The 26,854-nt window shown below is 36.5% G+C and overlaps 2 protein-coding genes and 1 long non-coding RNA gene across 3 annotated transcripts; 1 reads left to right on the top strand and 2 right to left on the bottom strand.

Moving 5' to 3' along the window:
* Positions 1 to 1,507: 1,507 nt before the first annotated feature.
* LOC134816154 (SANT and BTB domain regulator of class switch recombination-like) lies at positions 1,508 to 7,952 on the bottom strand. The gene is made up of 11 exons (XM_063824920.1): positions 7,630 to 7,952; positions 6,987 to 7,131; positions 5,492 to 5,694; positions 5,180 to 5,272; positions 4,926 to 4,994; positions 4,354 to 4,525; positions 3,977 to 4,074; positions 3,681 to 3,812; positions 3,299 to 3,461; positions 2,910 to 3,124; positions 1,508 to 2,672 (listed from the first exon to the last, which is right to left on the bottom strand). The coding sequence occupies exons 1-11, from the start codon at positions 7,867 to 7,869 to the stop codon at positions 2,409 to 2,411; spliced, it is 1,794 nt and encodes a 597-aa protein (XP_063680990.1). The 5' UTR covers positions 7,870 to 7,952; the 3' UTR covers positions 1,508 to 2,408.
* A 1,050-nt stretch (positions 7,953 to 9,002) lies between these two features.
* On the bottom strand, positions 9,003 to 13,293 carry LOC134816155 (charged multivesicular body protein 3-like). Its single transcript, XM_063824921.1, has 5 exons — positions 13,284 to 13,293; positions 11,588 to 11,753; positions 10,681 to 10,908; positions 10,391 to 10,495; positions 9,003 to 10,147 (listed from the first exon to the last, which is right to left on the bottom strand). Exons 2-5 carry the CDS (start codon positions 11,714 to 11,716, stop codon positions 9,956 to 9,958), a joined length of 654 nt encoding a protein of 217 aa, XP_063680991.1. The 5' UTR covers positions 11,717 to 11,753; positions 13,284 to 13,293; the 3' UTR covers positions 9,003 to 9,955.
* A 2,240-nt stretch (positions 13,294 to 15,533) lies between these two features.
* Positions 15,534 to 23,487, top strand: LOC134816156 (uncharacterized). The gene is made up of 4 exons (XR_010160359.1): positions 15,534 to 16,769; positions 16,889 to 16,948; positions 21,685 to 21,808; positions 22,253 to 23,487. It is a non-coding gene; the product is annotated as an uncharacterized LOC134816156 (long non-coding RNA).
* The last annotated feature ends 3,367 nt before the right edge of the window (positions 23,488 to 26,854 follow it).

The raw sequence follows: 26,854 nt of genomic DNA on the forward strand, positions 1-26,854 counted from the left end.
ATCTTATCCATTATCAGCGAACCCAAATCAGATAATTTGTTTAATTTATATAAAATAAATTGTAAATAAAACAATCACGGCTACAAATTTAATAGCATGAAACGTTTAGCGCCTTACGTAAACGCAAACCGCGCAAAGGACCGATCTAACGTTGACATCTGACTTTTTCTCCTCTATCATTCCGTTTTCACCTTTTTGCATTGAACGTTGTTGACGAATGGTGATTGGTATAATTTAATTTTCGTTATTATTGAACAAGGGATACAACTACTCAGTACTAATGAAATTCTGACAAATTAATTAAAACATCATGACATATTTTCGTTAAAAAAGAAAGGAATCCGTTCTATTTCAGCGATTTCCATCAACAATATTAAAAAGCATGGGACTATTTGATCCGTACTCAAAACATTCGAGCATCAAATTTTCTGACATAACGTCGATGAATGTAAAAAATTCAATTTTAGATCTAGTAAACAATACTTTAAACGTAGACTTTACTTGCTCCAGGATGAATATAGGCGTATTTTCACTCAGAATATAACTGGCTAAAGCCACACCAATCGGTTCCCCAATATCCTTTGCATCGTCATTAATAACCATCAGCTGAGATGTTACGAGATCAAGTGTTGCATACAGTTTGCTAGAAATGATGAAAGTTTTGTTTTTCTGTTCAGAATAGAGCAGATGCACAGAACATGTTAGTCCGTCTAACGGCAAGACACACGTGTTGTCCACATGTTTACCCATGAAACAGCCCAAAGAAACCATCCTTATCTTATCAAGGACGTTCATATCGAAATGCAGCATCTTGTTGCTCGGCAAAGTCATGTTATCATCGATACATTCGCTTACTGGAGATAAACTAGGTGGTTCCTGGACACATTCCTTTCTGAATGCCAAGGATTTCAGTTCGCGATGTACACCATGTTTCAAGATTATATCTATTAAATCCATGTCATCCAAGGGCGAAGTGGTTGTGTCTGAAGATATCTGTGTAGTGAATGAGACTCGTGGAAATAATCTCTCTGCATTTTCTGGAACAGTTTCTTTCACTGGCGGGGTTTTATCTGTCTCTAAAAACGAGTTCTGTTCAGTTCCTATGATTTCCTCTCGACTCTTTGGGATTATGGATTGGCTGGCATAAATTTGATGTAAAGTTTCATCTCCAAATTTGTCCTTTTCACATGATAATATTACAACGTCTTCGTCTTCGTCTGAAGACAATGTGGAACTGGAATCGTTTGAGTCGGCATTAAATGGATTAAATACGAATCTGATGTCAGGAGTAGATGAGAAGTCGGGATAAAGGAATGAGTTTATGAATCTGGCGCTGCTCATCCTGAAACTCAAAGAAAAATTCAAGGCACGTTTTTTCCTTTTTCAGAGAACATCATGAAAAGGGCCGGGGTCGTTCACATATAACGTAACCATGAGGGGGGGGTTTAAATGATTACGCTAGTGTAATTTTAAAACGATAGATGTGTGTTAAATTGATTACGGAGGAGGAGGGGTTAAAATTGTTCAAAAAGTTATTACGTAATATGTGAACGATCCATGGGATGATTTAGAGTTAGCGGTAATGATCACTACCAATTAAAATGTCCTCTTGTTTTTAATGAGCATTTTAATTTATTAACTTTAAAGAGATTATTGATCTGAACCGCCAACTTAAAATCGTTCCACAATAGATAAGATATTATGGTGTTTCCCAATTTTGGAACATATTTTCGTAAGTATTTCAATTATACAGTTTTGATTTTAAACATGAACTTTTGATACATTTTTAATCTACATCATTTTCAAAGACAAAGAAAGTAAGTAAGGTATACGTTGTAATAAATTCAAATTTGATTATGTAAATATAAAATCTCATACAACTACATATTATGAAACCTGCAGTTGCTGTCTGTTTCATCATGTACAAAATGTACAAAATGTGCACTTGATATGTTTACAGTTTTAATTTATTTACAGTTTACACACAAATTAGTCTACAGTACAGTATAAACCCTCATTTCTGCTGTCTATCTTTAATTTTAATTGGAAAGCTGCGGTAGTAAGCTTGGCGACTATGTATCACTGAACTTAAAAGGGTACAAACAATCATTAAAAACTATAAGAAATGATAAAACGTTAAAACAAGGAATTTGACATTATTAGGACTCCTGAATAGAACTGTGAAAATAATGCGGCCTAGGACCTTTACTTAGTAGGACGTTATAAGTCGATCAATAAAAAACCTAATTTTCTATCTGAATTCTAAACCCTATTATAAATTTGAAACACAACTTGAAAAATAACCTTTGCCTCGAAGCAATCATTACTTTATACACAAAACTGTACAACATAGATGTTAATAATACAATAACTCCTACTCCTACAGATATTGAGAGTTCGGGGAAGTTTTAGGGAATGGACAGAATGGTTCGGCGTTTAGGAACACGATTGTGTCCAGAATCCTTGTTATTGCTTCTCTGTGCCTTGAATTTATTTTCCAGTAAGTAATACAGTCCCCCAGGATGCGTTTCCTTGCTTTTTGTAATGTCAGTTCTTTTCATTTGAAGTTTGAGACTGTTCAGTTGACTGACCAGCTCTCCGGTGCGCAGTTTATCATCATCTCGTTGAGCATCCTGATTCCAGCGCCGGGACCTCCGTGAATCCCATCTTATCTATAAAATGGAGGTTGTAGAAATTACATCATATCGATAAACTTTTTTACTGAAATCAAAGAGAGAACAAGTGATCGAATGATTGATTGGTAGGTCGTGCGCAGTGCACACCTTAGCCGTGATTATACTGAATTTTCGCAGATTCCGAACTTTGTTCATAAAGTAGTATACCGTAAATTGGTATTTACTTGGTAAATCTGTAAATAATTAGAAAACTAAGACTATTTCAGCACCCACCTTGCTGCTAGCGTAGTCACCACCGCCCATAACCTTACTCCCGTCACTACTGACACTTTCCACATAAATCTCACAGCGTTCAGGGGGGCGCTCCTCCTGTTTAGCACTGTTGCGCAACATGCGGTTAGCTTTGTTGCGCCGCTTGTTTGCGGTCTGTTGTCTCTTCTTGATGATCTGAGTTACCTCCTCATCCTCCGTTTCGTCCTCTTCTACTCCTGCAAGAGGTACAAGTTACTTACTAACTTATTTTAAAACTGTAGCTAGGACACAATTAAAATTCTATTAAGATTGCCCAATGCAACCGTACCATTCCTTCTCATCATAATAACAGTATGCAAATTAAAACCTTAGTACATATCACATGATGTACCGTAAAATAAAAAGCACACCTTCAACAGATTCTGAGTCCTGGTCGGTCTGATTATTGAGGGATCCGAGTGAAGGCTGCTTCTCCAGCTTCTCAACAGGAAGTGTCTTTGTAACAGCTACCCCGCACGCCAACTCCTCGTACAGGAACATGTTGTATTCTGACGTGGGGAACGACCTGTCGCCCTGTGGTTAAAGATCATTACAAAATACAATAAAACATCACATGATGAAAGTTACATTTACCTAATATTGTATATGGGTTATTAGTAATAGGGGTTATTAGTTACAAGACTAATCCTGTTATACGTTTATCTGTAACGTTTCTCTGAATTATATGTACATTATACGCAAACCTAATCAATATGATTGAAATAGAACATTACTAAATCTCACTTGCTGTACCTCGTTACTGTTGATAATTATATCCTCGTGATCCTCAAACATTTGTATCAGATCAGCAGGGTAGGCACTAAACTTGGACTTGTCCAAATCAGCCACTATCTGTGGTATTGTGTGCTTCATCTTCTCACACCCCTGGGTCACGTGATGTGGTGTTGCAATATTTCTTTAGAGATTTTAGTGAAAACAAATCTTCTCACATAACTACTGTCTATCTAATGGTGCCTATAAATGTGAGTCAATTTGTTCACGCGAAAAATGATAAACATTTTGTTGTTCTTCAGATCTAAGTATTTTACCTGAGGGCAAGTTAGAGGGTCGAACCTCAGGGCCCGTTGTCTACAACAAGGGTAAACTCCAACTGCTGCTGATATTTGGTCTTCGCCATCCTTAAACACTAGAAATAGTTGTATTACTTAACTTGCTGACAAATATTGACAGTTTATAAGGGATCGAGATTTGTATCAGCTAAGATGAGTAACTATAGAAGAATAATAATATTATTTCAGTTTAATAGCAACAAACAATTTGCCTCACTACAATGATGATTCAACCGACTTTTACAAGAAGCCATTCTTTCATTTTTAACAAATCAAAAAGCCTAAATAACAAATAAAATGTTACCTAATAACACAACAGCTCCTGACACGAGAAAATGTAAAACCCTTCAACAAACCTGCTCTCTCCGGATGGTACAGACACTCATAGTTCTCATTAAGTGGGAAGGTGTGATGACACTTTTCACAGGTCATGTAGTTGAGAGTGGCCCAAAGTGACCAGTAGATGTCACGCCATGTCTTGCTGGCAGTTCTCATGGTGACCAGGTGGTCACTCATGTTGAACAGCAGCTGTGGAAGGGTGTGTTAGAGGGAGGGGAGATGTTTATTTAGATGAGATGAGTTTGTGCTTTACAGACTGTGCAGAATTAAAATATGCTGAACGAACTTGGAAAAAGTAGTTTACAAGTTTGTATGATATTGCGACTTTAGACACATACCAACGGGTTGCAATTTACAGTCAGCATTTGATTTGGAATTAATAAGGCACACTGCACAGTGTCCATGTAGTTCTATAGATAGACTATATTATCATAATGATAATGTCAAGACGCACATTCAAAGTTGATAGACTCATATTGAAAAGACAAAGCTGTCTAAAACATAATCAGGTGATCGCAAATTATCGATAAACTGATTAAACTGATTATAACCTGATTATAAACAGATTGTAAACAGATTTAAAACTCACGTCTTTGGAGTGGCTGTAGTTGAGTACACCGTTATAACCGACTGTCATTCTGCCCGTCGTACACGGCACCTAACACTTTTAGATAGATCAAACCATGGACTTTTCATTATTTGTTTATTGAAAGAATTTTAATTCTTACTTTGATATACGATTTTTAAAAGTTAAATGATGAATAATGGTAATTTAGAGAACATGTTTCCGAGCCATATAAAGAATTATCGCTCATAATTATAAATGCTGATTTTTTAACATACTTTGCCCTGAAGCTGGCCGGAAAGAATTCGTTTGCAGTTGGTACACCTGAATATATCTGATGTTTCACTGCTACCTTCCAGAAGGGATTCCACCTGTCAGGATGAAGCCTGTTTAGTGAAGGGTTTTGAAGGTGCATTTACTGTATAACATACTGTGTAGACACATTACACATTACACATTACACATTACACATTACACATTACACATTACACATTACACATTACACATTACACATTACACATTACACATTACACATTACACATTACACATTACACATTACACATTACTTTTTAAAAGGTCTGCATTCCCACCTTCTTAGCAAAAAGTTTACTTTTAAACTTGTCCTTCCTGTCCCTGATAACCTCGATCTGCTGCAGAGAAAACAACTGAGCTATCTCCGTGAGGATCTGACCGCTGATGCAGTTCATGTTACAGGGGGCAGATATTATCTCGGATATGTGCTTGTGACAGTACTCAATACAGATCCTCACCAGGGCGTCCATCTTCAAGAAATCTGTAAACAATGTTTAATATTGTTAAATCCAACAGTTAGGATATTACAATAAAGCTTCACTTACAATTGCATTATAAATCCAACAGGAAGTGTATTTTACAGTTAAAATGATATTATATAATATAATATATATATATATATATAATAACATCTATAAACAAAAGAGCACCTAAAGAGGCTCAGCAAAGTGCTGGCCTATTTACGCTTACGAAGACTCATTCGTTCAATATGTCTCAAAGTAAATAAACTCCTCCATCCTACTCTATCTCTTGCTAAGTTCACTAAGTTGGTAAAATCGTCTTCATTTTTCAAATAAATTTGTCTCTTAAATAGGTCCTTTTTTACAATAATATCATACAAATTAGTCCTGTGTCTACCCACTCGTCCCTTTAGTGTTTGACATCCTAGTGTAGCAAATAACAGAGACTGGTAGGCAGGCGTGTCGTTGTCACTGCGTAGAACATGACCTAGCATTGTCCACCGTGCCTTTTCCACTCTCTCGGAAAGGGGCCTGGTCTGGGTACGAGCGTAGAGGGCCTTGTTAGATATTGAGCTAGGCCAATAGATGTGTAGGATGCGCTTGAGGTGCTTCCTCTGAACAACATCTACAGACTCTAGAACATGCTGAGGTACGGCCCAGCAGCAGCAGTTGTACAGGAGCACTGATACTACTAGTGAGTCGTAGAGTTTGATCTTTCTCTTCTCAGTTATCTGACTCCTCTCTGATCCCTGGCACCACAGCTTGTCAAATGACCAGAAGGCAGAGTTAGCTTTATTTATTCTATTAGTAACATCCTGCTCTGATCCAAGCTTAGTACCAAGAAGCGTCTCGTTTCTCCACTCCTCTTTTCCTCTTAGTTCATTACCCCACTCGTCACAGGCACCAACTTCCTCCAAATACACTCTGGTAAACTTTGTCTTTGTGTCATTGACAAAGAGACTCCATTCACTGAGAATATTCTTGGAGATCTGAAAGATATCCTGTAACTCCTCCATATCTTCACCTATCTCCTCTACATCGTCTGAATAGCCGGACTCAAGAGGCATGTGGTTATCGGCTATCGGAGGGTTGGGTCTTGAGGGGAGGACTGCTCTTATGTGCACTACAGCTCCAGCTAGATTGAGGGTAAACAATTTACCAGCTGTGCTGTCTCCTTGGGATATACATATTACAATTAACAAAAACGTCTATTGTTTTCTTATTTCTGAATAAGTCAGAAAGTCAGAAAACAACCAAACAGAATATTTAATTTAAAAAGAGGAATATGGCCCAAAAATGTAAATTTCCAAACCTGAAGAGATAAGAATAGAAATGACATTGTTGGGTTCCAATTTGGGCATGTTTTGGCACTGAGTGAGCGGCACGGATTTATCTCTCTGCACGTAGCGCATCAGCCAATCGAATATCTGAACATCGCAGTGTACCGAGATGTCCACCTAAATAGTTGAACCATAGTTAAACACAGTCTCACAAGCACACTTGAAAGTTGTTGGGCAGCTGTTCCAGCATCATTACATGCTCCTTGTTTATTCTCTTTATGTTTTAAAATTACCATGTGAAAAACGTGAGACGTTTCATTCTGTGAATCCACATCTTATGACATCACAATTCAATGCGGTTTGAAAGTGTACAAAAGTTATTATTGTTTAAGAAATTGTGCAACAGAAAATGACGCAGTCGAAGCAAAGATTCTGTGTTGTATCCACTACAATATCTAAACTAAGGTGCACATCCTCAAGTGAACTGTATTATTAACGAATATCATTTAAACATATTACGTTATCAGTTTTTGGCCCATTTCTAATCCCCTTCCCCCTCCGTTATCAGTTTTACATGTATAGCTAATGTGTTAAAATTACACTGTAATCAAGTAGAAACCCCTCCATCCCCCTCAGTGATTACGTAATATATGAACGACCCCTAAATGCACAAACCTCTTCGCAGTGTTTGACATCAGTAGCGAGGTACTCCGCAAAGTACTTCATTTCCTCAACCAACAAGTCACGAGAACAATGGAAATCCTGGTTGATCTTCTTGCTCTCATCACACACGTGTATTACAATGGTGTTCTGAGCGGAGCTGCGTGTTTTCTTGCTCCTCTTACCCTCTTTTGCTGGTTTTGTGTTGTTGCTCGTCCCGCTGCTCTTCTTACTGAGATTCGCTTCGTCGGACATTTTCTAGCTCACTACTTCACGAGTTTTATAACTTGTCTACAATGTAGACTACATAGCCCTAGCCACTAAAGTAAAATGCGAGTGAAAAGTTGGCGTGCATTATTTGAAACAGAGTTGAAATCTTCAAGTTAAATTCATGAGGTTTATATCGTTAAAGCAGTTTACAACTTAACAACGGATGTTGGGTATTTCAAATCTCCAAACTGAAACATACATATTATCAGGAAAAGCACATTAGGATATAAGCTGTAAAAACTAAAAATACTGACAGCAACTAGATAACCTAACAACTTCAACATTTATTTTACATGCATCGTATAGTAAATACTGCAACACTCAACACTTAATCTAGACAAAGTGCAATTAAGTTAGACAAGTATAAGATCAGCTAGATGAGCATAAAATCTAGAAGCTTTAGATCAATTTTGTGGGGTAAGAAAACAGATCAGGATACTTAAGACGTTATAGTGACAAATATTTATAAGTCATTATGAAATATTTAAAGCCATTATGATTAAGTGATTATGTAAGTGAACGAACAAGGTCACATAACTGAAATCCAACTCGCTTAAAACGAGTAGCTGTAGCAACGGAGATCCTCCGAAAAGTGGTAGCTATGGCAACAGAAATGCTCGACTAGCGGCTACAAAGTATAAGCCCACAGGTGTAGAAGAAAGCCCAAATAACGTTGACACGCAATGAGTAATATGCAGCAAGATGCCAGGGAGCATCAGGACACATTGCGTGTGACAATATGCTCGACAAGTGGCACCGGCGTTGCACACACTACATACTATTATATTGCATACATAACGCGCTCTCGGCGGTGTGCTGCGTCACTAGACATGCACATATTTCATCGATAATCAATTTATGCTTCATGGAGAGTAGCATAACACGCAGTGTATACATGTTAAATCCTGTCATTGAAGTTAGCTGAAGCCTGAAACGTTCAACAAATATTGACAAGTTCGATTTAACTAAGTAACATTTTACGTGTGAGGAAAATAAATAAATCGTTTAAAATTTGAGAGCATCATGGACAACCCTGCATCATGCAGATTTTAGTTAGTAAGCATGCATGATATTCGCGAGAAGGTTAAAACTAGGGAGGAATGCCAGAATTAAAGGAGTTATGAAGGAAATTTGTAAAAATCATTTAGCTACAAGATCTTAATCATTACAAACAACTTGCTAATAATTGTTCAAAACCGCTAAAAGTAGTCATACATAGATGTTTCTCAGTAAAAGAGATAATCAGCGAATTATATCAAAATAAAATAACAAAATACAGTATGATATTCAATCAAAAACTGTCGAAACTTTAGCCACCTTCAAAACAACCTTATCACTCATAGCATAGAACTAAACGTACTTTTTTATCATGCTATTTCTTTTAACTATATTTAAAATCACGAATTATTTATACTTAGCTGTGTATCTCGATATATTTTCAATATTAAAAGTCCACCCGGCAATGTTCACATGATAAAATAATGGTCGATAGATTATAATGATGCAAGAAATTAATGAATTGAATATAATATGAATTCTGATTATAATCCATAAAACTGAAAACCGGTACATTAACATCAAGCTATCAACATTACTATGTAACATTTAAATCTCTATGTTCTTAACCATACAAAGCTTTAAAACTTTGTAAAAAGTGAGCAATACTTTAAGGTTAAAGAAATCTTTCGTATCATTGAATAAACGTTTGATCAATAATTTGAGGAAATCTTTTTAAATTTGAAAATACATTTTATACTTAATAACACAAACTCTACTTGGCCAGCTCGTTAGTTATTTCAATAATTTGCCTAACTTAGGATATACACATTTTACATCATTGTAAGATAAGTTCCGATAAGAACTCTAAACAATTGCTTGCTAATTACTATTGCAAAGAACAAGAACAGAAGTGTAATCGAGGAGCAGAAAACATCGACTGAAAAATCTGCAAGCCAATAAAATTGATAAAACATCACTACAAAACGCAGATGAACCGGAAAATTTCAGGCTTGATCAAAATTTCACATTGAACACATGTTCCCAGTGCATCACTTATTAAAACCAATAAGGATTAGCTTCTTAGGGCAGCAAGACGCGATTGTAAGTCGTCCTCCTCCTCTGACGACTCCTCCTCACCAGCGGGCCCTGCAGTTTCCTCTTCTTGTACAAGTGGAGTGCTGATGGCAGTTTCATTACCAAGCTGTCCTTTCGTCAATTCAAACAGGATCTTTTCTACCTCACCTTCAGCAATGTCATCCATTTCCTGGTATTATACCGTTTTAATTCTATTATCATTCCTGAGCCCTTATTTAAAAGTGAATATAATCGTAATATGTTGCTGCCAGCACTAATAAACAACACGTGATCGTTTTAAAATATTATTCTAGGGCTCATTATTCATTGGACCTTATATATCAATAATGAAATATAGCTACCATTTTTATAAACATTGTTGTAGTTCTAGTTAAAACGATTAATATTATTAATAATAATAAGAGCTATAAACCTCATCATCACTCATAGCCATTGTATCCTCCATCATTTCTTCCATGATTCCTGCTTTGGTCATCTCTCTTGACAATTCTTGCATCGTTTGTGAGATCTCTGATACCTATCAAATGTTCAGTCAATGTTCACATTCGATAATACAGTTTGAGGTTGTCACTTGAGACCAACCAAGAATTCAAATCATCAATCTGTGACAAACAATTTCATTAAGTTCCAACTGAGCTTCATTTTAATCCATAACAGATTTTTTGTCAAAAAGTCTCAAAGAATGAATAAATCTAAACATACCTTAGTCAACTTGTTCATAAGTTTCATAACGTCAGTAGATGCTTGCATTCCTTTAGACATCCTGACCATGCTTGCCTGTGACTCCATCTGCATAACTACAGAATTTATCTGTGCTTTACTGGCATGCAGTTTGCTAACTGCTCTTTGAGAACCAACGATTTCCCTTGCCAAGATCTTGCAAACATCCTTGTCTCCTTTCTTAGCTGCCTCTTTCAATGAGTTTTTCACCTTGAACAATATATTGAAGATTGCTCAAAACTGAATGTGATAGTATAGTCACCCCTATTTTTTTTCAATTAAAATGTAAACTTTTCAAGGGTTCTTAGCTTTAGAAGTGAGGCAAGCAATACAATGATACAAGTGTGATCTGAGCATTCAGATGAGACCACGAATTATTTATGTGCATCCTGTTGGGAGAGTAGAACACCAGTATTAATTTTCCATTCACACTCTTTTGTAAAAAGGCAATAGTGAAGGTTACGAATGGACGTTTTTTTCACAAAAACGTGGATTTTGGAGATTGTGGTAGGTGGGTTTAGATTTCATGTTCAAGCAAGGGTTGCTTGCGGAGATGTGATGTATAGCCTGTAGCAGTCAGTGCATGCGCGGCACGAGTGTATTTTAATGTATTAGGCAATAAGCCCAAGTTGTATGTGACACGCGTAGTGTACTGATGTGTACAATTATAAAGCATGAGTATAGTTCAATTTTTGCTTACAATTCCTTGAATTACAGATATAATTTAATTTCTACGGCAATTGAATTGAATCACAAGCGTTTCCCTATTTAAAGCATAATGTTCATATTACAAATGAGCTGATTTAGATTAGAGCTTTTAGTGAATGGAAATCTAGCGTCTGCCACAACGAAACAACAATTGGGGGCAATTCTTGTTAATCTTATTTACCTTCATCTCCTCGCGTTTAATTTGATTTATGTTTCTGTCTATTCCTCTTTGTTCAGAGCGCATTTTCCTTTTCATCTCCCGTATTGTCTCTCTTGGGTCCTTTGCTTTGGTTTGCCCAAACAAACCCATACTAGCAGGCTTTTACTTCTATTTTTCAATTCTTGCTAGGGAAATGATTAGAATTAAATGAATTTAGTTTACAATCGAAAATATGCCTTATCGTAAGTAAACCTACTTTTGTATAAACCATGGTAAGAGCCCATACTCACTGCAAGTATTAAAAAATAACACTCTATTGCTTGTATTGTGGTTGAAGAAGTTTAACTGTATTACTTTGGACAACGGTGATTGAAACCTACACCTGAATTATCTTTAGTGCATATATTTACTATTTACTGTACATCGGAATTTGGAACTTTGGATAACGTATTATTACTAGTAACTATTTTCAGTAAAGGTGGCATAACAAAAAGTTCTTAATTCTGTCTCACTGCAAGTACTAAGACAGGGGTGTTGGGAAACTATTACCAGAGCAAAAATTGTAATTTTCCTCCTAGACTCAAGGACCCAAATCCTCGTATTAGAGCATTTTCAAAGCACAAAACAAAAAAAGCACAACTGAGAAATTCACCCAGAGCATGTGTCTGACTAGAACAATTTGGGAGCCGGGAATTTGGTAACTGAAATTAGGTTACTGGATAGCATATATAAGTCAACAGTGGAACTATTTTGCCGACTAAGTCTGCTGTGAAAATAACAATAATAAATAAACCTGACTTTGTGAACACATCCTGTAACTCAATCAAATCAAGGCTAAACCGATCTCTTCTAGATGCCCAAAGCAGGTTCGATAATGAGTGGCATAATGACAACTTTAACAGTTTTGGACCATGCTAGATTATTGATAAAAACGTGGAATTTATGTAAACAAATACTTAATTACTAAAATATTGCCGTTTCCGTACGGCGCTATACGTAATATATGTTAAAAGCGCGCCGCAGCTACTCCCTACCTCAACATTTGCGCGGGTTTCTTAAGCGCGCACGTACGTTTATTCTTGGCCGTTAATCAGACCCATGACATAACGCTATAGGTGGCAGTGACTGTAATTTTCTTCAACAATTACTGAATTATCCATCCATAAAGTGATTTACAAAATGACACCTAAACCTCGTGTTTCGGTGTTCACTTAAACGGTACTTGGCGGCTGAACTGTGGTGTCTGACGTTTGCAGCTAGATCGGACTCTGCATGATATTGTATTAGCAAATTTGTATAGTGTATAATTGTTTAGTGTTTATAATACTCTGCAACCTGGTAGCACGGCTGACACAAAAACAAAATGTTGGCCTGGCTTGTGCATAACCAAGTAAATAACACGCACTCCGATAAAAGCCGTCTGGAGAAACTCCGCAAAATGTTCATTGTAGTCAACGGGCACAAAGAAGCACTACTAGCAATTGTGTCCTTTACCCTCCTACATAATTTGAACATTTTTGTGGCTAACTCATTGAACAACATCTGAATTAAAATGTGTCTAGTATTAAAAGATTCAGTTAGTAATTTTTTTATGTACGCTGTTAGTAAATCAAATCAAACTTTTTCGATCAGCCGCGCGCTGAACCAGTGTTGCACTAGGTAAAAATTGTGTATATTTTGTTCATTTTTGAGTGTAAATTAATTTATTAATTTATCACAAATTATTTTATTATAATATAACCACTTATGTGAAATGGTTATTTTGACTTTAAATATTTGAACTAAATATGAATTGATTGTGGGTATAAAATAAAATTTGTTTTACTAAAAAATTTGTTTTACTAACATAAATCGAGAGAAACAAATGTTAGCACATGGCGAGGCTCGACCCTACAAATATTTGATCGAAAAAGTGCATTGAAAGCAATACCAGTTCATCGAATCATGCCAGACCACCAATCTCACCAGATATGTATTTATCATGTCAATGAGTAAAAGGTCATCCAAACAATATTATATATTCATTCAATTAAATCAAGTGATGCAATTGGCAGAGCACAATACACAGGTAACAGAAATTTTCCACTGCAACCAATATTATATGAAATATCAAAAACCAATTATTTACACATCTACTCCATCTAATCATAGTATAGGGGCATGGATGAGGTTATAAGAGACTTCTGATAGAGCGAGGGGTCTCATATTTTTTGTCCATTTTCTTGCCTCTTAGCCTCGAAGAGCAATGAGCGTTGTTCTTAACATGTCAATGTGGTGAAAAACATGAATAAATAAACAAATTTCGTGACAATCATAAGTACAGATATACTCAAATCTAAATCGTATTTTGAATAAGAATACAAAAGAGTAGTCAAAATTCGCAGTTGTTAAAAGGTATTTTAAAGAGGATTTTGGGAGCGCTCGATTTTAACTGTTTTTCTTTATAAAAATACATATCCAATGTGCGCGGCGCGACTCAAATTTTAATTGGATTGTTACTCGTCTAAATTTCTTCGAAGTAGCGCGCGCCGGGCCAAATCATTAACAATGGTTAAGATTTGTCTGAAATTTTTGTAATTAAAATGGTAATCAAAAATAAAGTGAATGAAATTTTAATATTTTTAAATAAATTATTTGATCGTTAATACAAAATACTGCTTTAATTTAAACAATCAATATTATAATGTTGCTTTGTTTTTAAAATATTGTTGTACATGTATATGTATGTGGTATGATGTATTATTATTCAAAAGCAAAGCGAAACAAACATAATTATGCATACAATGCGTTAAAGCGCCAACTTCCCAACTTAAACATTTGAAATACCCAGTGCGAGCTCTGCACTCGTAATGTCACATGCGCGTCTACAAAAACATTTTCGCGCGATACGTTTTGATAACAAGTTAATTCTTCCGGTTTGTCACAATTTCGGCCGCGAGCTGCACAACATTACACACTATAGTGTAGAAATAAACGCGCGTCAAACTTTCAAGTCATGAATTAATTCATTTTCGATCTTGTATGCTAAATTATTAATAGCAACTAATGAACAAAATATTCGAATTAAAAAACTCAAAACTGTCAACTTTTAAGGTTCAAATTTTATCACAACACACAATTCATGTTAAGTTTCAAATACAATTTAAAACGTTTTATTTAAAAAGATCATTATGACTACCGGGTAATATTTGATAATATTCAAATTCTGAATACCGAAGAGTTTATTTTCAATTTTTTTAAACTGATGATAATCGTTCGCGTTTTCAGTTTGGCGTCTAAAACATAAAATATGTTTATACATTATACATTATACAGGATTTTCTGCTCAAAGTCGTCAAACGAAACCTATACTAAAAGTCAAACTAAATCTTGACTACTAAATTACCACTAAATTGGGTAATGTAATGACCATACCACATAATAATTTAAAATGTTCTAAAAAGTAAATTAAAGCTACTTGGTTTAGTTGTTTATATCTTTTTAACTTTTAAACGGTTATTGAACCAAAATGCAAATGTTCATTTTAAATTTTCCTTTCCACTTTTGAGGTTTTACTTTTGGGAAATTTAAACAGGTAAGTACAAACAACAAAGGAAATCTTTGTATTAAGCATTTTAATACATTAAATTAATCCGCACTTGCTTTGTACTGGTTGTAATAAAATAATTATGTTTATTATTGCGCGCGCGCGCATTTAATGGTATCATGTTGTCGATTAAGGAATATTTTTGGTAAAAATTGGTGAAGTACTTGTCAATATAATAATAATAAACCTATAGACATTTGTTCAGTGAGTGGTGAGAAAGTAGTTTCGAACAAGTTTTGAAGGTGATCAAGATGGAATAACTAACAGTACATTTTTCGCGGTGACGCCATATATACGTATGGCTGCAGACAGATTAGATGTGAGATCGAGCGCTATATAATCTTCTTGTATGATTGTAGAAAAAATGTTAGTAGCCGCTGTGTTCTGTTGTTTATGACTTGATGTTTCGTTCCCTGCTGTTCACACAATATAGTTGAGATATCTGCATAACATTTTGCCGATTTACTATCGCTCAACTAATCAATGATCTTATAATTAAATAAATGATGATCTTATAATTAAATAAATGCAACCTATCAGTAAATACAGTACACAGGACGAAAAACAAATTAGTGCTTTTCTATTCTTGTTTTCAACACTCATTTCCTGGACCATCTTGTTCTGTTATTGTTGCTGAAAGTAGGAGTTCATTATCACAGAGCAAATTTATGATATGTATTCGTCTCTAATTAAATTTAATCTCTTACTTGAAATATATATATGCCATTTTCAATCTAATCTGAATTATTTCCTATAATTCAAAATTTCCAAACAACTTTTTAACCTTCTTTCTCCTTTAAGAGCAATAATTGTTGTCCTCAACAAGTCAAATCTTATTATTTTCCTGAAAAGTACCATTGCCTCACTGTATCTTTGGCCTGATTTTCTAGACATTCTATCAGCTAACCTTTTTGAAAAAAGTATTTGCTTCTCTTCCCATTCCACCTGTTCTTGATTTAAAGGACTATTGGTGTAAATGTTCCATATTCTACTTCAACAATATTTTTGTTGTCCATGTTTTTCTTCTGTCTCTCATGGCTAGTGTACATACTCATCAGAAATCCAAGAGCTTTATTGGAAGGAGCTTGAGCATGAAATACTCTTATATCTAAAAATGCCCTTTCCAATGGGTTTCATACACTCCTAGCACTAACATCTAATCTAGCTCCATCTGCTTTGTTGGCCCCTGCGGCCTGCAGGAAGTTCTCTCCCATTGACAGGAATAAGGAGAGGTTCAGTAGTAACATCTTTACAGCCAGCAGTTTCTGAGAGCTCTGCTAACACATCTCTCAATGAATTGTGGCGAAGAGATACATATCCACCCCTTTTGCACATTAGTGAGTGGTTTATTGAGTTGTCACTTCCACATACACATTTTCTTGCAGCATCTTTTATTCCAAAGTTGTACCTAAGGGCTAGGGCGTCATTGAATTCTTGCTTGTTGAGACAGAATCCAAATGATTTGATTTATTCACTATAATTCTGAATTATATATTTTGATCTAATCATCACCCCAAGAAGCTGACATGTTTATGGATCCAGAATTTGCTAAAAAAGCTCTCCGAGATCATCCCAAAATTATTCTATGTTCTAAATTAAAGATGCCCTTAAATGAAGGTTTGTTTAGTATTTATTTATAGGACTTTATTGGATCTTAAACATTTATACAAGTTTTTCACATTATCTTGACTGGTAATATTATAGATAAGCACATATAAAATAATACAAAATTTCAGCCTGGATTCTGGAACGAAATGAATGAAGTAGCACGAAATGAATGAAGAAGAACTATTTAGGTAAATATAACTGTGCTAAATATGTCATGAGGGTTTGTAGATGTTTAATAACCATGCTTCACATTTGGACAATCTCTCAATTAAACTAAAAATTCAAGTTATAACAATGATTGATGTAAATTAGGACCCTAATTATTAGGACCCTAATTATTAGTGGCACTAGGACCCTAATTATTAGTGGCACTAATATGACTTTGAATTCCATGGCACTTAAGACAGTGAACGTGAAATGACTAATAACGAGAAAGTGTAGCAAAGCAATGCCTTAAATCTAAACTGCCTCTGTTAGGAAATCCTTAAGTTGATTAATATGTCATAAAATTTTGCTAATGCATTGCCAGTTTTTAGCATCTGACTGGCATCTTTAAAAACTGAATTTTGTGACTTTCCTGTTCAAAATTCAGAATATGTCTTAGAATCATTCAAATATTATATGGAATTTGGTTGAAGTACTTCAACTATGCCCAAAATGAGCATATCCACATAATTAAAAATTTCCTCCCAAACCCATTTTCAGACCCTTCTGTGGCCCGCTCGCAGCGGCTAAGTTTCTTTCCCAACAGGGGCGTGCACAAGATTTTTAAAAGGGGTGGGCGAGGAGTCGGCGCGAAGCGCCGGCTCCGAGACTACTGCGGCAGGGGCACAGTGGGGCAATCTAATAGGGCATTATGACTTTTGGGTTTTTTGCCTTTTTATGCCTCTGGCCACATCTTGGTGGTGTCAATTTGGGTTAAATCGTCAATTATGACTTATTTCAGTGAAATAGGACAACTTTCACTACTTTTTTGGGCAAAAAATCAATTTTTTTGAAAATTTGGCACTTTCTGTCACACAAAAAGCATCTTTTTGACTAGCAATTTTAAGATTTTATCCAATTTCAAGCGGTTTCTGTCCCATTTTTCTGCTTTTTCGTATGGAAATAGTCATCAATCATGCTGATGTGATTGTTTAATGGTATTTCAGAAAGGAGAACCAGAAAAACTATGCAATATAACCAAAACATAAGAAAAATCCTATGAAATCAGAGTTGCCCCTGGATTTTCCGAGCTCGAATTGCCAGATTTTGGCTATTTTTGGCTCATCCGCATTATTTTTCCATCCAAATATTACTTATTCCTATTGAACTTTGCTGGTATTAGCATAAAAGATCGAAGTGTGCCCCAAAAAGCTATGAAATAAATGAAAAAAAAATCAGTTTTTAGTCTATCAGTGAGCTTTTCAAGGCTGAGAAATAGCGTGAGGCTGGACCCAAAAAAATTTTTTTTTTCTTCTCCAAAAGTCTGAATTGTTCTGAAGCAAATCGATTATTTTGTGTTTATAGACATTCTGAGGTATCATTTAAAGTATAGTAGATATGGGGAATATAGAGGAATAACTTTTCCAGCAGCCTGACATCAGAGCAAATGACAATTTAACCTTCGAAATTTGGCAAATTTATCAACATTATCCCTAAAAATTCACAGAATCTCGATTTTTTGCCAAAAGAATCTCAATTTTGCTTAAATTGACTACCAACGAGCTTGACATTACTAGGAAAACTCATGTGGGACTATCCCAATAGTGTTAATTCAAAAATACGATGTTAAGATATCTTGCCTGGACATGCACATTCAGAATATTTTTCACTGCCAAATCTATAAATATCCCAGCGCCTGACTTTACAGGGCTGTAACTTTGCTCAGGAATGAGATAGAATCAAAAATCAAAAAGTTCTGAGCTCAGAAATAACCTGGCTAAATTAGATTAAACTAGTTTAAAGTGATTTTGGAGACATGACTTTTTTGCTAAATGTCAGCATGGAGCCCCACTGTGAGGGGCTCTGACAGCTTAAGCAAGTTCATCAAGATATTGTGTGTCCTAATTCAGCAAATTGTCATTTTGAAAGAATATTTTGAGCCTAAAATCTTTCAAAGAAATGACATCTTGCTGCTTATTTAATAATTGGCACAATGAAGTAGACGTCTGGCGACAACATTATGTTCCTCGAGGAAATTTGGTACATACTAATGATATGATGTTTTAAGTTAATTATAGCAGGTGATCACAACACAAATTTCATGTGATTTATCATTGGTAATCCTGGAACTGGAAAAAAAAGTCCCGCTCACATTGGGACTAGCGCCAAGTTTCTCGATGTAATCCGACTTATATTGTCCTAAATAACACTAATTACTCGGGTACACTTTTTAACCAGTAGGGAATTTCTCGGAATCACGCCCTTTTTGACCGCACCCATATCGTGACCCCCATTATAAATTATCTCGGATTCTGATCGAGATACAGACTTCAGAGATGAACACAAATGTGCCTAAGAGCATGTTTATATTAGTGCTACAAAGATACTTAAGGCTTAAGAGACTTTGTTTGTGAGATATCGCCAAAAATCCGATTTACTATAGCAGTCTCGCGAGTAACAATTATCACACTTATTTCAAGATATCTCAGAATCTGATTGGAGCTAAGCGCTCATCTTGGGTATTAAAATGGTCAAAATCATCATATTGAGTGGGGTAGAGCATGATTTTAAAGTCTACAGACTTCAGGTTGTTGAGTTATTAGGTCAGATCCCATTTTTATGCTCTCGCGAGTAGCGATTGATGCACTTATTCCAAGATATCTCAGCATCTGATTGGAGCTAAGCACTCATCTTGGGCATTAAAATGCATGAATGGTGAAAATCATCATATTGAGTGGGCTAGAGCATGATTTAAAAGTCTTCAGACTTCAGGTAGTTGAGTTATTAGGTCAGATCCCATTTTTACGCTATCGCAAGTAGCGATTGATCCAATTATTTCAAGATATCTCGAGGTTTTGCGATTTCTCACAAACTAAGTCTCTTAGGCCTTAAGTATCTTCATAGCACTTATAATAATATGAACATGCATCTAGATCTCTGGCACATTTTGGTTCATCGCTGAAAAGGGCGTGATTCCGAGAAATGCCCCACTGGTGAAAAAGTGTACCCGAGTCAATTGTGTTATTTAGGACAATATAAGTCTGATTACATCGAGAAACTTAGCGCCAGTCCCAATGTGAGCGGGACTTTTTCCAGTTCGAAGATTATGGATATATAATGGCACACAGTTCAACTAAATTGTGCCACACTAAACAAAAAAGGCACACCATTCCCTTTTACAATATTCTGAACTAGAAAGAGTTCCATTCAGCATTAATAATGAATAAGTGGGATAAGTCACTTTTTACTGATTTCCAGGACACACATGTTTAATTTTTCATAGTACCACTCATACTCTGTACTTCTGGTTGAGATACAGGAGGGGGGGTCCAACTATATTTTTGTACATGGCCACCAGATTTTTGCCAAATGTACATGTACAAAAATGTACAAAATATGTTTTTTCCTGTTCCGTTTCCAGGGATTTCCGATTTTTTGTACATTTTTTATGACCATTAATGTACATGACCATCAGATTTTTGCCAAATGTACGCTAAATTAGTGTACAAAAATGTAGTTGGACCCCCCCCTTCCCCTACAGGAATCAGATAAAATGTGCCTAAGATGCCCCACTGGTGAAAAATTGTACCCGAGTTAATAATGTTATTTTGGGTCTATGTTGTTCGTTGATCTAAAAACTGTGAGATTAAAAACTAATTGCTCTGTTTTGAGAGCACTGAGCAACTCAAAGAACAGCGCACTTCAACCCGAAATCTCCAAGAAACGAAGTGACGTCATCCGCCGACTCTCTTGGTTGATTTGTACAATCTAGTAGCTCCACAAAAATGTCTGATAAGCACATCAACAGACTAGGGTCAAATACAGATAAGAAAAATAAACATAGGTTAACCGTCCGATGCTAATTGCTGCTGTTATGTGATTGGTCGGATCTGAGTCATGTGACATAACTCATCGATTGCTATTGGCCGCTAGGATGGACCAAGAATCGGCCAGTCCCTATTATCTGCAGTTTTGATTATTATTTGAACGTTTTGCTTGCCTGCTGTGGATTTTCAGACCACCCAAGTAACACCTGTTAAATCACCTATGAAAGCTATTCGTATATTTCAGTATCTTTAGCTTTCAGAAAATCGGTGCAATTAGTTTTGTAATAACACTCCCTGGAATAAACCGGTGCAATTATGAAAATAATAAGTGGCCGTCAAATAGGTAAAAAGTGGGGTTATATTTAATATTTGAATTTTTTTAAACAGTGGTTTGTGGTCACAACTCGCAGCCCCCAGGAATTTGTTTACTGAATTAGTCGCTAAACCAATAGGATATCAGTACAGTTTATATCATGTTTAGTTTATTGATATCATATTCTACTAATTTTGAGAAGGTTCAAGACAGTTGATTAAACATTCAGTCCTATATAATATCCGTATTGGAACATAATTTATTCGTCGCATTTATAATGAATCTGGGGCAAAACTTTACAAATTTGTAGCGACAAATGTAAGCTATTTGGTTATAGTTCGTAATTTCCATGATTCTGGATCACAACTGCTGAATATTTTCACTTCATTCTAGGTACAAATCTATGGTCGCTCTTAAATGATTTTTTCCTCATTTTGTGCACCCGACTTTGAAAGAGGTAAAATCAGGAAAACAGTGTCGCTTAAAAAAACATGTCCATTAATTACATTTCTTACCAAGTTTTGATATAAATTGCTTAAACTTGAATTTATTTGTCGATTGAGAAATTGTCCCAAAGTTGATTTCGTAATAGGCTTTTAAATTCTCCAATTAACTTTAATTTGAATTATTATATCCGCAGGCTTTCAGAATAAACAAAACATGTTAGCGAAGATTGACTATGCCAAAATGAAGCACGAATCCAGCGTGTGGAAAACTCTCGCCGAAACTAAAGGAACTTTGAAGGAACAGTTATCCCATGCCTGGTAATTATTATAATTTATAAGCCAATTTAATCGATTTTCAATTCATCTTGTTGACCGTTTTGGGCTTATAAATCCGAGATTTTGGAAACATGAAAGCATGTGACAGAATTGTAGTCGCAATTATGCCTTCTCAGGGACACTTCATTTTTTGTTCATTTCATTCATTCCATGAATCAGGGAAATATTTCACAGGAGGCTTAAAATGTTGGTACTCATGCCATTGTATCATACCAGGGCAAATCCAACTAGTTCACGGACATATACAGCCAAAATTATGTTCCTAAATCTGTCATAAATGTTTCCACGATCTCGAATTTGATGGAAATCTTTCGTCCGTCGCGCGATCTTAATCGTTGGAAAAACCACACGATTCCTGGCATCTTTAGCACAAATTTTGCGCGCGCCGCACTTCACGCCATATTTTGTTAATATTTTTTCTCGCAGATTTCACGAATTCGACTGAGAAAGTTGAAATAGAACTGAAGCATACGGTATGAAGCATGGGAGAGGTCAGCATCTCACCGCCCTCCAGTGATTGGGACCAATGGATGGGGCTCACTGATGACCCACAAATTGTTGTAGACTCTCCTAAACTCTCCAGACGCTGAAGCCTTCTTTGCGGGGAAGAACATTAGCAGGGAGTCGTCTCCATTCACGAGGAGCAATACCCTTTGGTGGCCTGCAATACCCTTTTCGAATCTATTGCTAGTGACAGAGAGATCAAAATAGCGAAACACAGGACAGATACAATGAGTGCCTCAAGACGGAAGCGCTAGCAGACAAGGAAAGGTGATCAGGCTGCAGGACCAGCTGCTGGTGCAGAAGGACGAACAACTACAGTTGAATAGACAGTACAAACAGCGGTGGAGTCAGGGATTAAGAGCTACAGTGCAGCTGTTCAACAGAACAGTGCAAGTGGTACGGTCTGCTACAGTAAAATCCTGAAGAAGGTGATGAAGAGTGTGGCTGCAGAGGAGGACAGGAGCAAGAATCTGATAGTGTTTGGACTGAAAGAAGAGGATGAAGAACAGCTACCAGCTCTTGTAAACGCAGTATTGGACGAGATCGGGGAGAAACCTCATTTCGAAGCGACAAGAGTCGGCTGGAAGAGGCCAGGTACGGCCATCCTACCAGCCAAGATCACTGTCCCAAGCTCAACAGCAGTTCATCAGATTCTGATGAAAACAGGGAGACTGAGGCTGGCTGAGGCACACAAAGATGTATGGATTTGTATATCCAGTGAAGAGCGTGCAGCAAGGAAGAACCTGGTAACTGACCTGAAGAAGAAGAGAGCTGAACAAACTCATCTCGACCACTACATCTGGTACGGGAAGGTCTGTAGCCGGGTAAAGAAGCCACCATGACGTAATTCATGTCTATCGGACACCGATCAGTATATTATGTAGGAGTATCTTAAGAGTTTACGGACGTTATCTGTATTTGAGAGACAATTATATTATATGCATACATTATTATTTGATTGTTTCACACTTTTCACATTTCATCAATTTATTACTAGGTGGTAGTGATGTTATTGAGACTTTGGGCGGCCAAAAACTCCTGTTCTGCAAGTTGTCCTCTGTACTTTTCGCTGACCCACGCTTTTTAGCATTTATACATTTCGGCCTAGTGTGCACGAAAATTTATTTCAATCAATCAATGTTTGTTCGATTAACTGTTTACTAACTGCTATTTTGTAAAAGTTTCAAATCAAATCAAAATCAAATGTTCAGAAACACATATCACGTATTCAATATTTTAGCAATTTTTACCTCTTGCTCCCCCTCCGTAATCAACCGTTATCAAGACCCACCCCCTCCTGATAGCAAATTTACGTAATCATGGCATGAAATAATTGTTATCAGTGCAGTTATCCTCCTCGTTGGTAATACCATTTCGGGCAGTGACCAATGAAATAGTTCATCCATTGTCTCCTTCCATGAGACAGTGTGGACAACTTTTGGGGACCATTGTCGGTTTGAACTTAGGGGTCGTTAACATATTACGTAATCAATATTTTAGCAATTTTTACCCCCCTCCCCCCTTCCGTAATCAACCGTAATCAAGACCCAACCTCCCCCCCCCCCTTCTGACAGCAATATTACGTAATCATGGCCCGGCCCCCCCCCCCCCCCCCCCCTTTAGATTTTTCCTAGAGAACACTTTTCTCTACGTTTCATGCTACCCTGATCATGCTATCATGATGAGCTGAAATCATTGTTATGGTATCCGGCCAAGCACCTTCTAAACTACTCACTATTATAGCCGGATATTCGATCAATTTCTAAATTTTATCACTATCAGAGTGAAATTGAGTGGAATTTAAAATATCAAATTGCTATTATTCTAGAGGGTAAAAACAAAAACTTTGATTACGTAATCAACGACCGAACCCCTCGCCCCCCCCCCCCACCCCACCCCGTTCAACGATAAGCATTTGGAAACCCCCCTCGGCCGATTACGTAAAATGGTAGTTCTGCTTACAATGTCCAGTAAGGAAGAATTATGCCGCTGTTCTTGTGCTCATTTTTCCAAGTTTTGGGATTAATCTGGCGAACTTATGTCTCTACTCGTTCGAAGTGAGTGCTATTAATTACGTAATTATCAGCTAACTCCCCCCCCCCCCCCCCCCCCCCCCCCCCCCCCCCCCGTAATCATTTGGGAACCCTCTGCCGATTACGTAATATGTGAACGACCCCGAAGTATAATCTGAGATACTTTATTTTATGACATGCTATATTGTAATTTGTTTACATGTTTCAGTGTACATTTCTACTGTACTATTACGAAATTATTATTACTGTACTATTACGAAATTTAACGAACTTGCTGCTTGTCCATCAGAATTGTGACTTTTATTTTGTTGAAAATTTAGGTGGGCACGAAAACTGTTAGTTAGAATGTAAGTTCAGAGGAATTTTTCCCTTACAATCAAGCTACATGAATTGTTGTGAATACTAAGATCAAACTATCATTTTACAGGCTGGCGTCATCTTCATTGACACAAGCCCTATAAATTGTATAGTAAAAAGTTAATACAACCCAAAATTCCCTTAAAAATCTGAACACTCTTAAAACGTTCATTAAAAGTTAAAATGAGATGTTAGAGTATAACATATATAAGTAAGGGAAGGCCGAAAGGATTTATAATGTTAATTCCCAAAGGTTTTAAAATTAAAGTCTAGAGAAGTTAAATATATTCATGTTCACGGACTTCCAAAGTTTTGGGACTAGAATTATCAATGATCGACACAGAAATGTTCCCTTTGTCTATATATATAATAAGTATAACCACGATCCAATAAATGTAAGCAAAAACTATATTCATCACTTATTTATCGCCATTTAAAAGTTTATAATATTTGACCCTATGTTCTCCAGTCCTAATATATAATATAACCGGCCCGTATAATATAACCCGTAAAGAGCGAGTAGTGCGACCGACGTAAGCCTTTCCACAGACACTACATTGGGAAATAACAAATAAATGATGTTGTAACTCTATAAGCAGTAGAAGTTTCCACTTTCCAAGGGAAGCTTTAAGTTCACAACATTTGCATCGTGGCACATTGCATTCGCTGGTTCATGGTTGGGCCATGTTTAGCTCCTAAAGCAAGTAAAGTTCTTTCAATTTGACGAGGCGAGATTTTAACAACATAACTCGCAGGACTGCTGTATTTAGCACACGCGCGACTGTAATGATATGAAAAATGAGCCGTCCGCTCATGCCTATATATAGTCATCATGTCCATAGATACGTGAAGCGACGCGTATCCATAGATACGTGTAGTGACGCGCAAGTTATTCTATTATGAATTCATTTTGTTCGGCGCGCGGCGTAAGAATTTATTTTGACCATATAAATGTTCATAACTTTTTATGAGAACCTGTGCTGAGTTTTTTGAGAAGGGCGACATTCGATTGAGCATTTTTGCTATCCAATGGTATAAAATGTAGCACCAGCGCAATTATCGCTCAATAATCTTATTTCTACGCGCAGCTCTCAGCGGGTAGGATTGATTGACGATGTCAATCCGTCGAGATCGTTGCTCTGCGAAGCAGAGCAACGATCGTTGCGAAGCAAGAATTCGATGCGAAGCAAGAATGCTAGTTTGCGCGGCGCGTCGAAGCGGCGAAGTCCTCCAAAAATAGGATAATAAAACAAAATAATAAAAATAAAACAAAAGAGTAGACAGATAGATCAACACAAATATTTTTAGTAAATGTAATATGTACACCATCGTGCGATTATTTTGGATTGCCAAATATGAATCATGAAATAAAACATTAACAATTACATTTTATGAATTTGATTTATAGGTGCTTAGGTGAAAACTGGCCACGGGTCTAAATATTAAATATCAATCAATTACAATTCATTAACATTACCAATATTAAAAACTGTCCAAAATATCTAAGAAAGTATTCTGTAGCCAAAGGGCTCAATATTTAAATCTAAATCTTCAATATTGTCTGGTTTATATCGCAACTTGGGGCCTCTGTCCCCCCTTATCGAAATAACTGTTGTCTTTAATACCTCAAAGCGCAAGCGCTTTCTAAAATATGTAGCTGAGTCTGAATATCGCTGACCCGTGGCCGTTGGAGATTCCATCTTTTGTGCAAGCTTTTTAATCAAGCGTTGCGCTTCGACTCCCATGCCTCCTGTTGTGGAGAAAACTAAAGGTGTGAAGGAAGCTTTTTCCACTTCTAGGACCCTTGCATTATATTCTCTTTTCTTCTCAGTCTCGTGAGCCAAATACATCATAGGAATTGGTTTAGCTGCGTTGGTTGGAACATAGTTTTAAACTATTTTCACAACTACAATTAAATACATTTATTGAGGGATGGCAAGTAACAATGTACCCGAGAGGGTGTCGATACGAAAAAAACGTGGAGTCAAGACGAGTCCCCCTAAGGATTCATCTTCTGATAATGTCCCAGTGCCAGAGGAAAAATACTGCCAATGTGATGTTTACATGTCAGAAGAACTATCAGTTGAATGTGAAGCTTGCCAATTATTTTGGCACCTGAGTTGTGTTGGTTTAT

The sequence above is a fragment of the Bolinopsis microptera genome, chromosome 5 (assembly GCF_026151205.1).
Source record: "Bolinopsis microptera isolate Bmic1 chromosome 5, MBARI_Bmic_1.0, whole genome shotgun sequence".
NCBI lineage: Eukaryota > Metazoa > Ctenophora > Tentaculata > Lobata > Bolinopsidae > Bolinopsis > Bolinopsis microptera.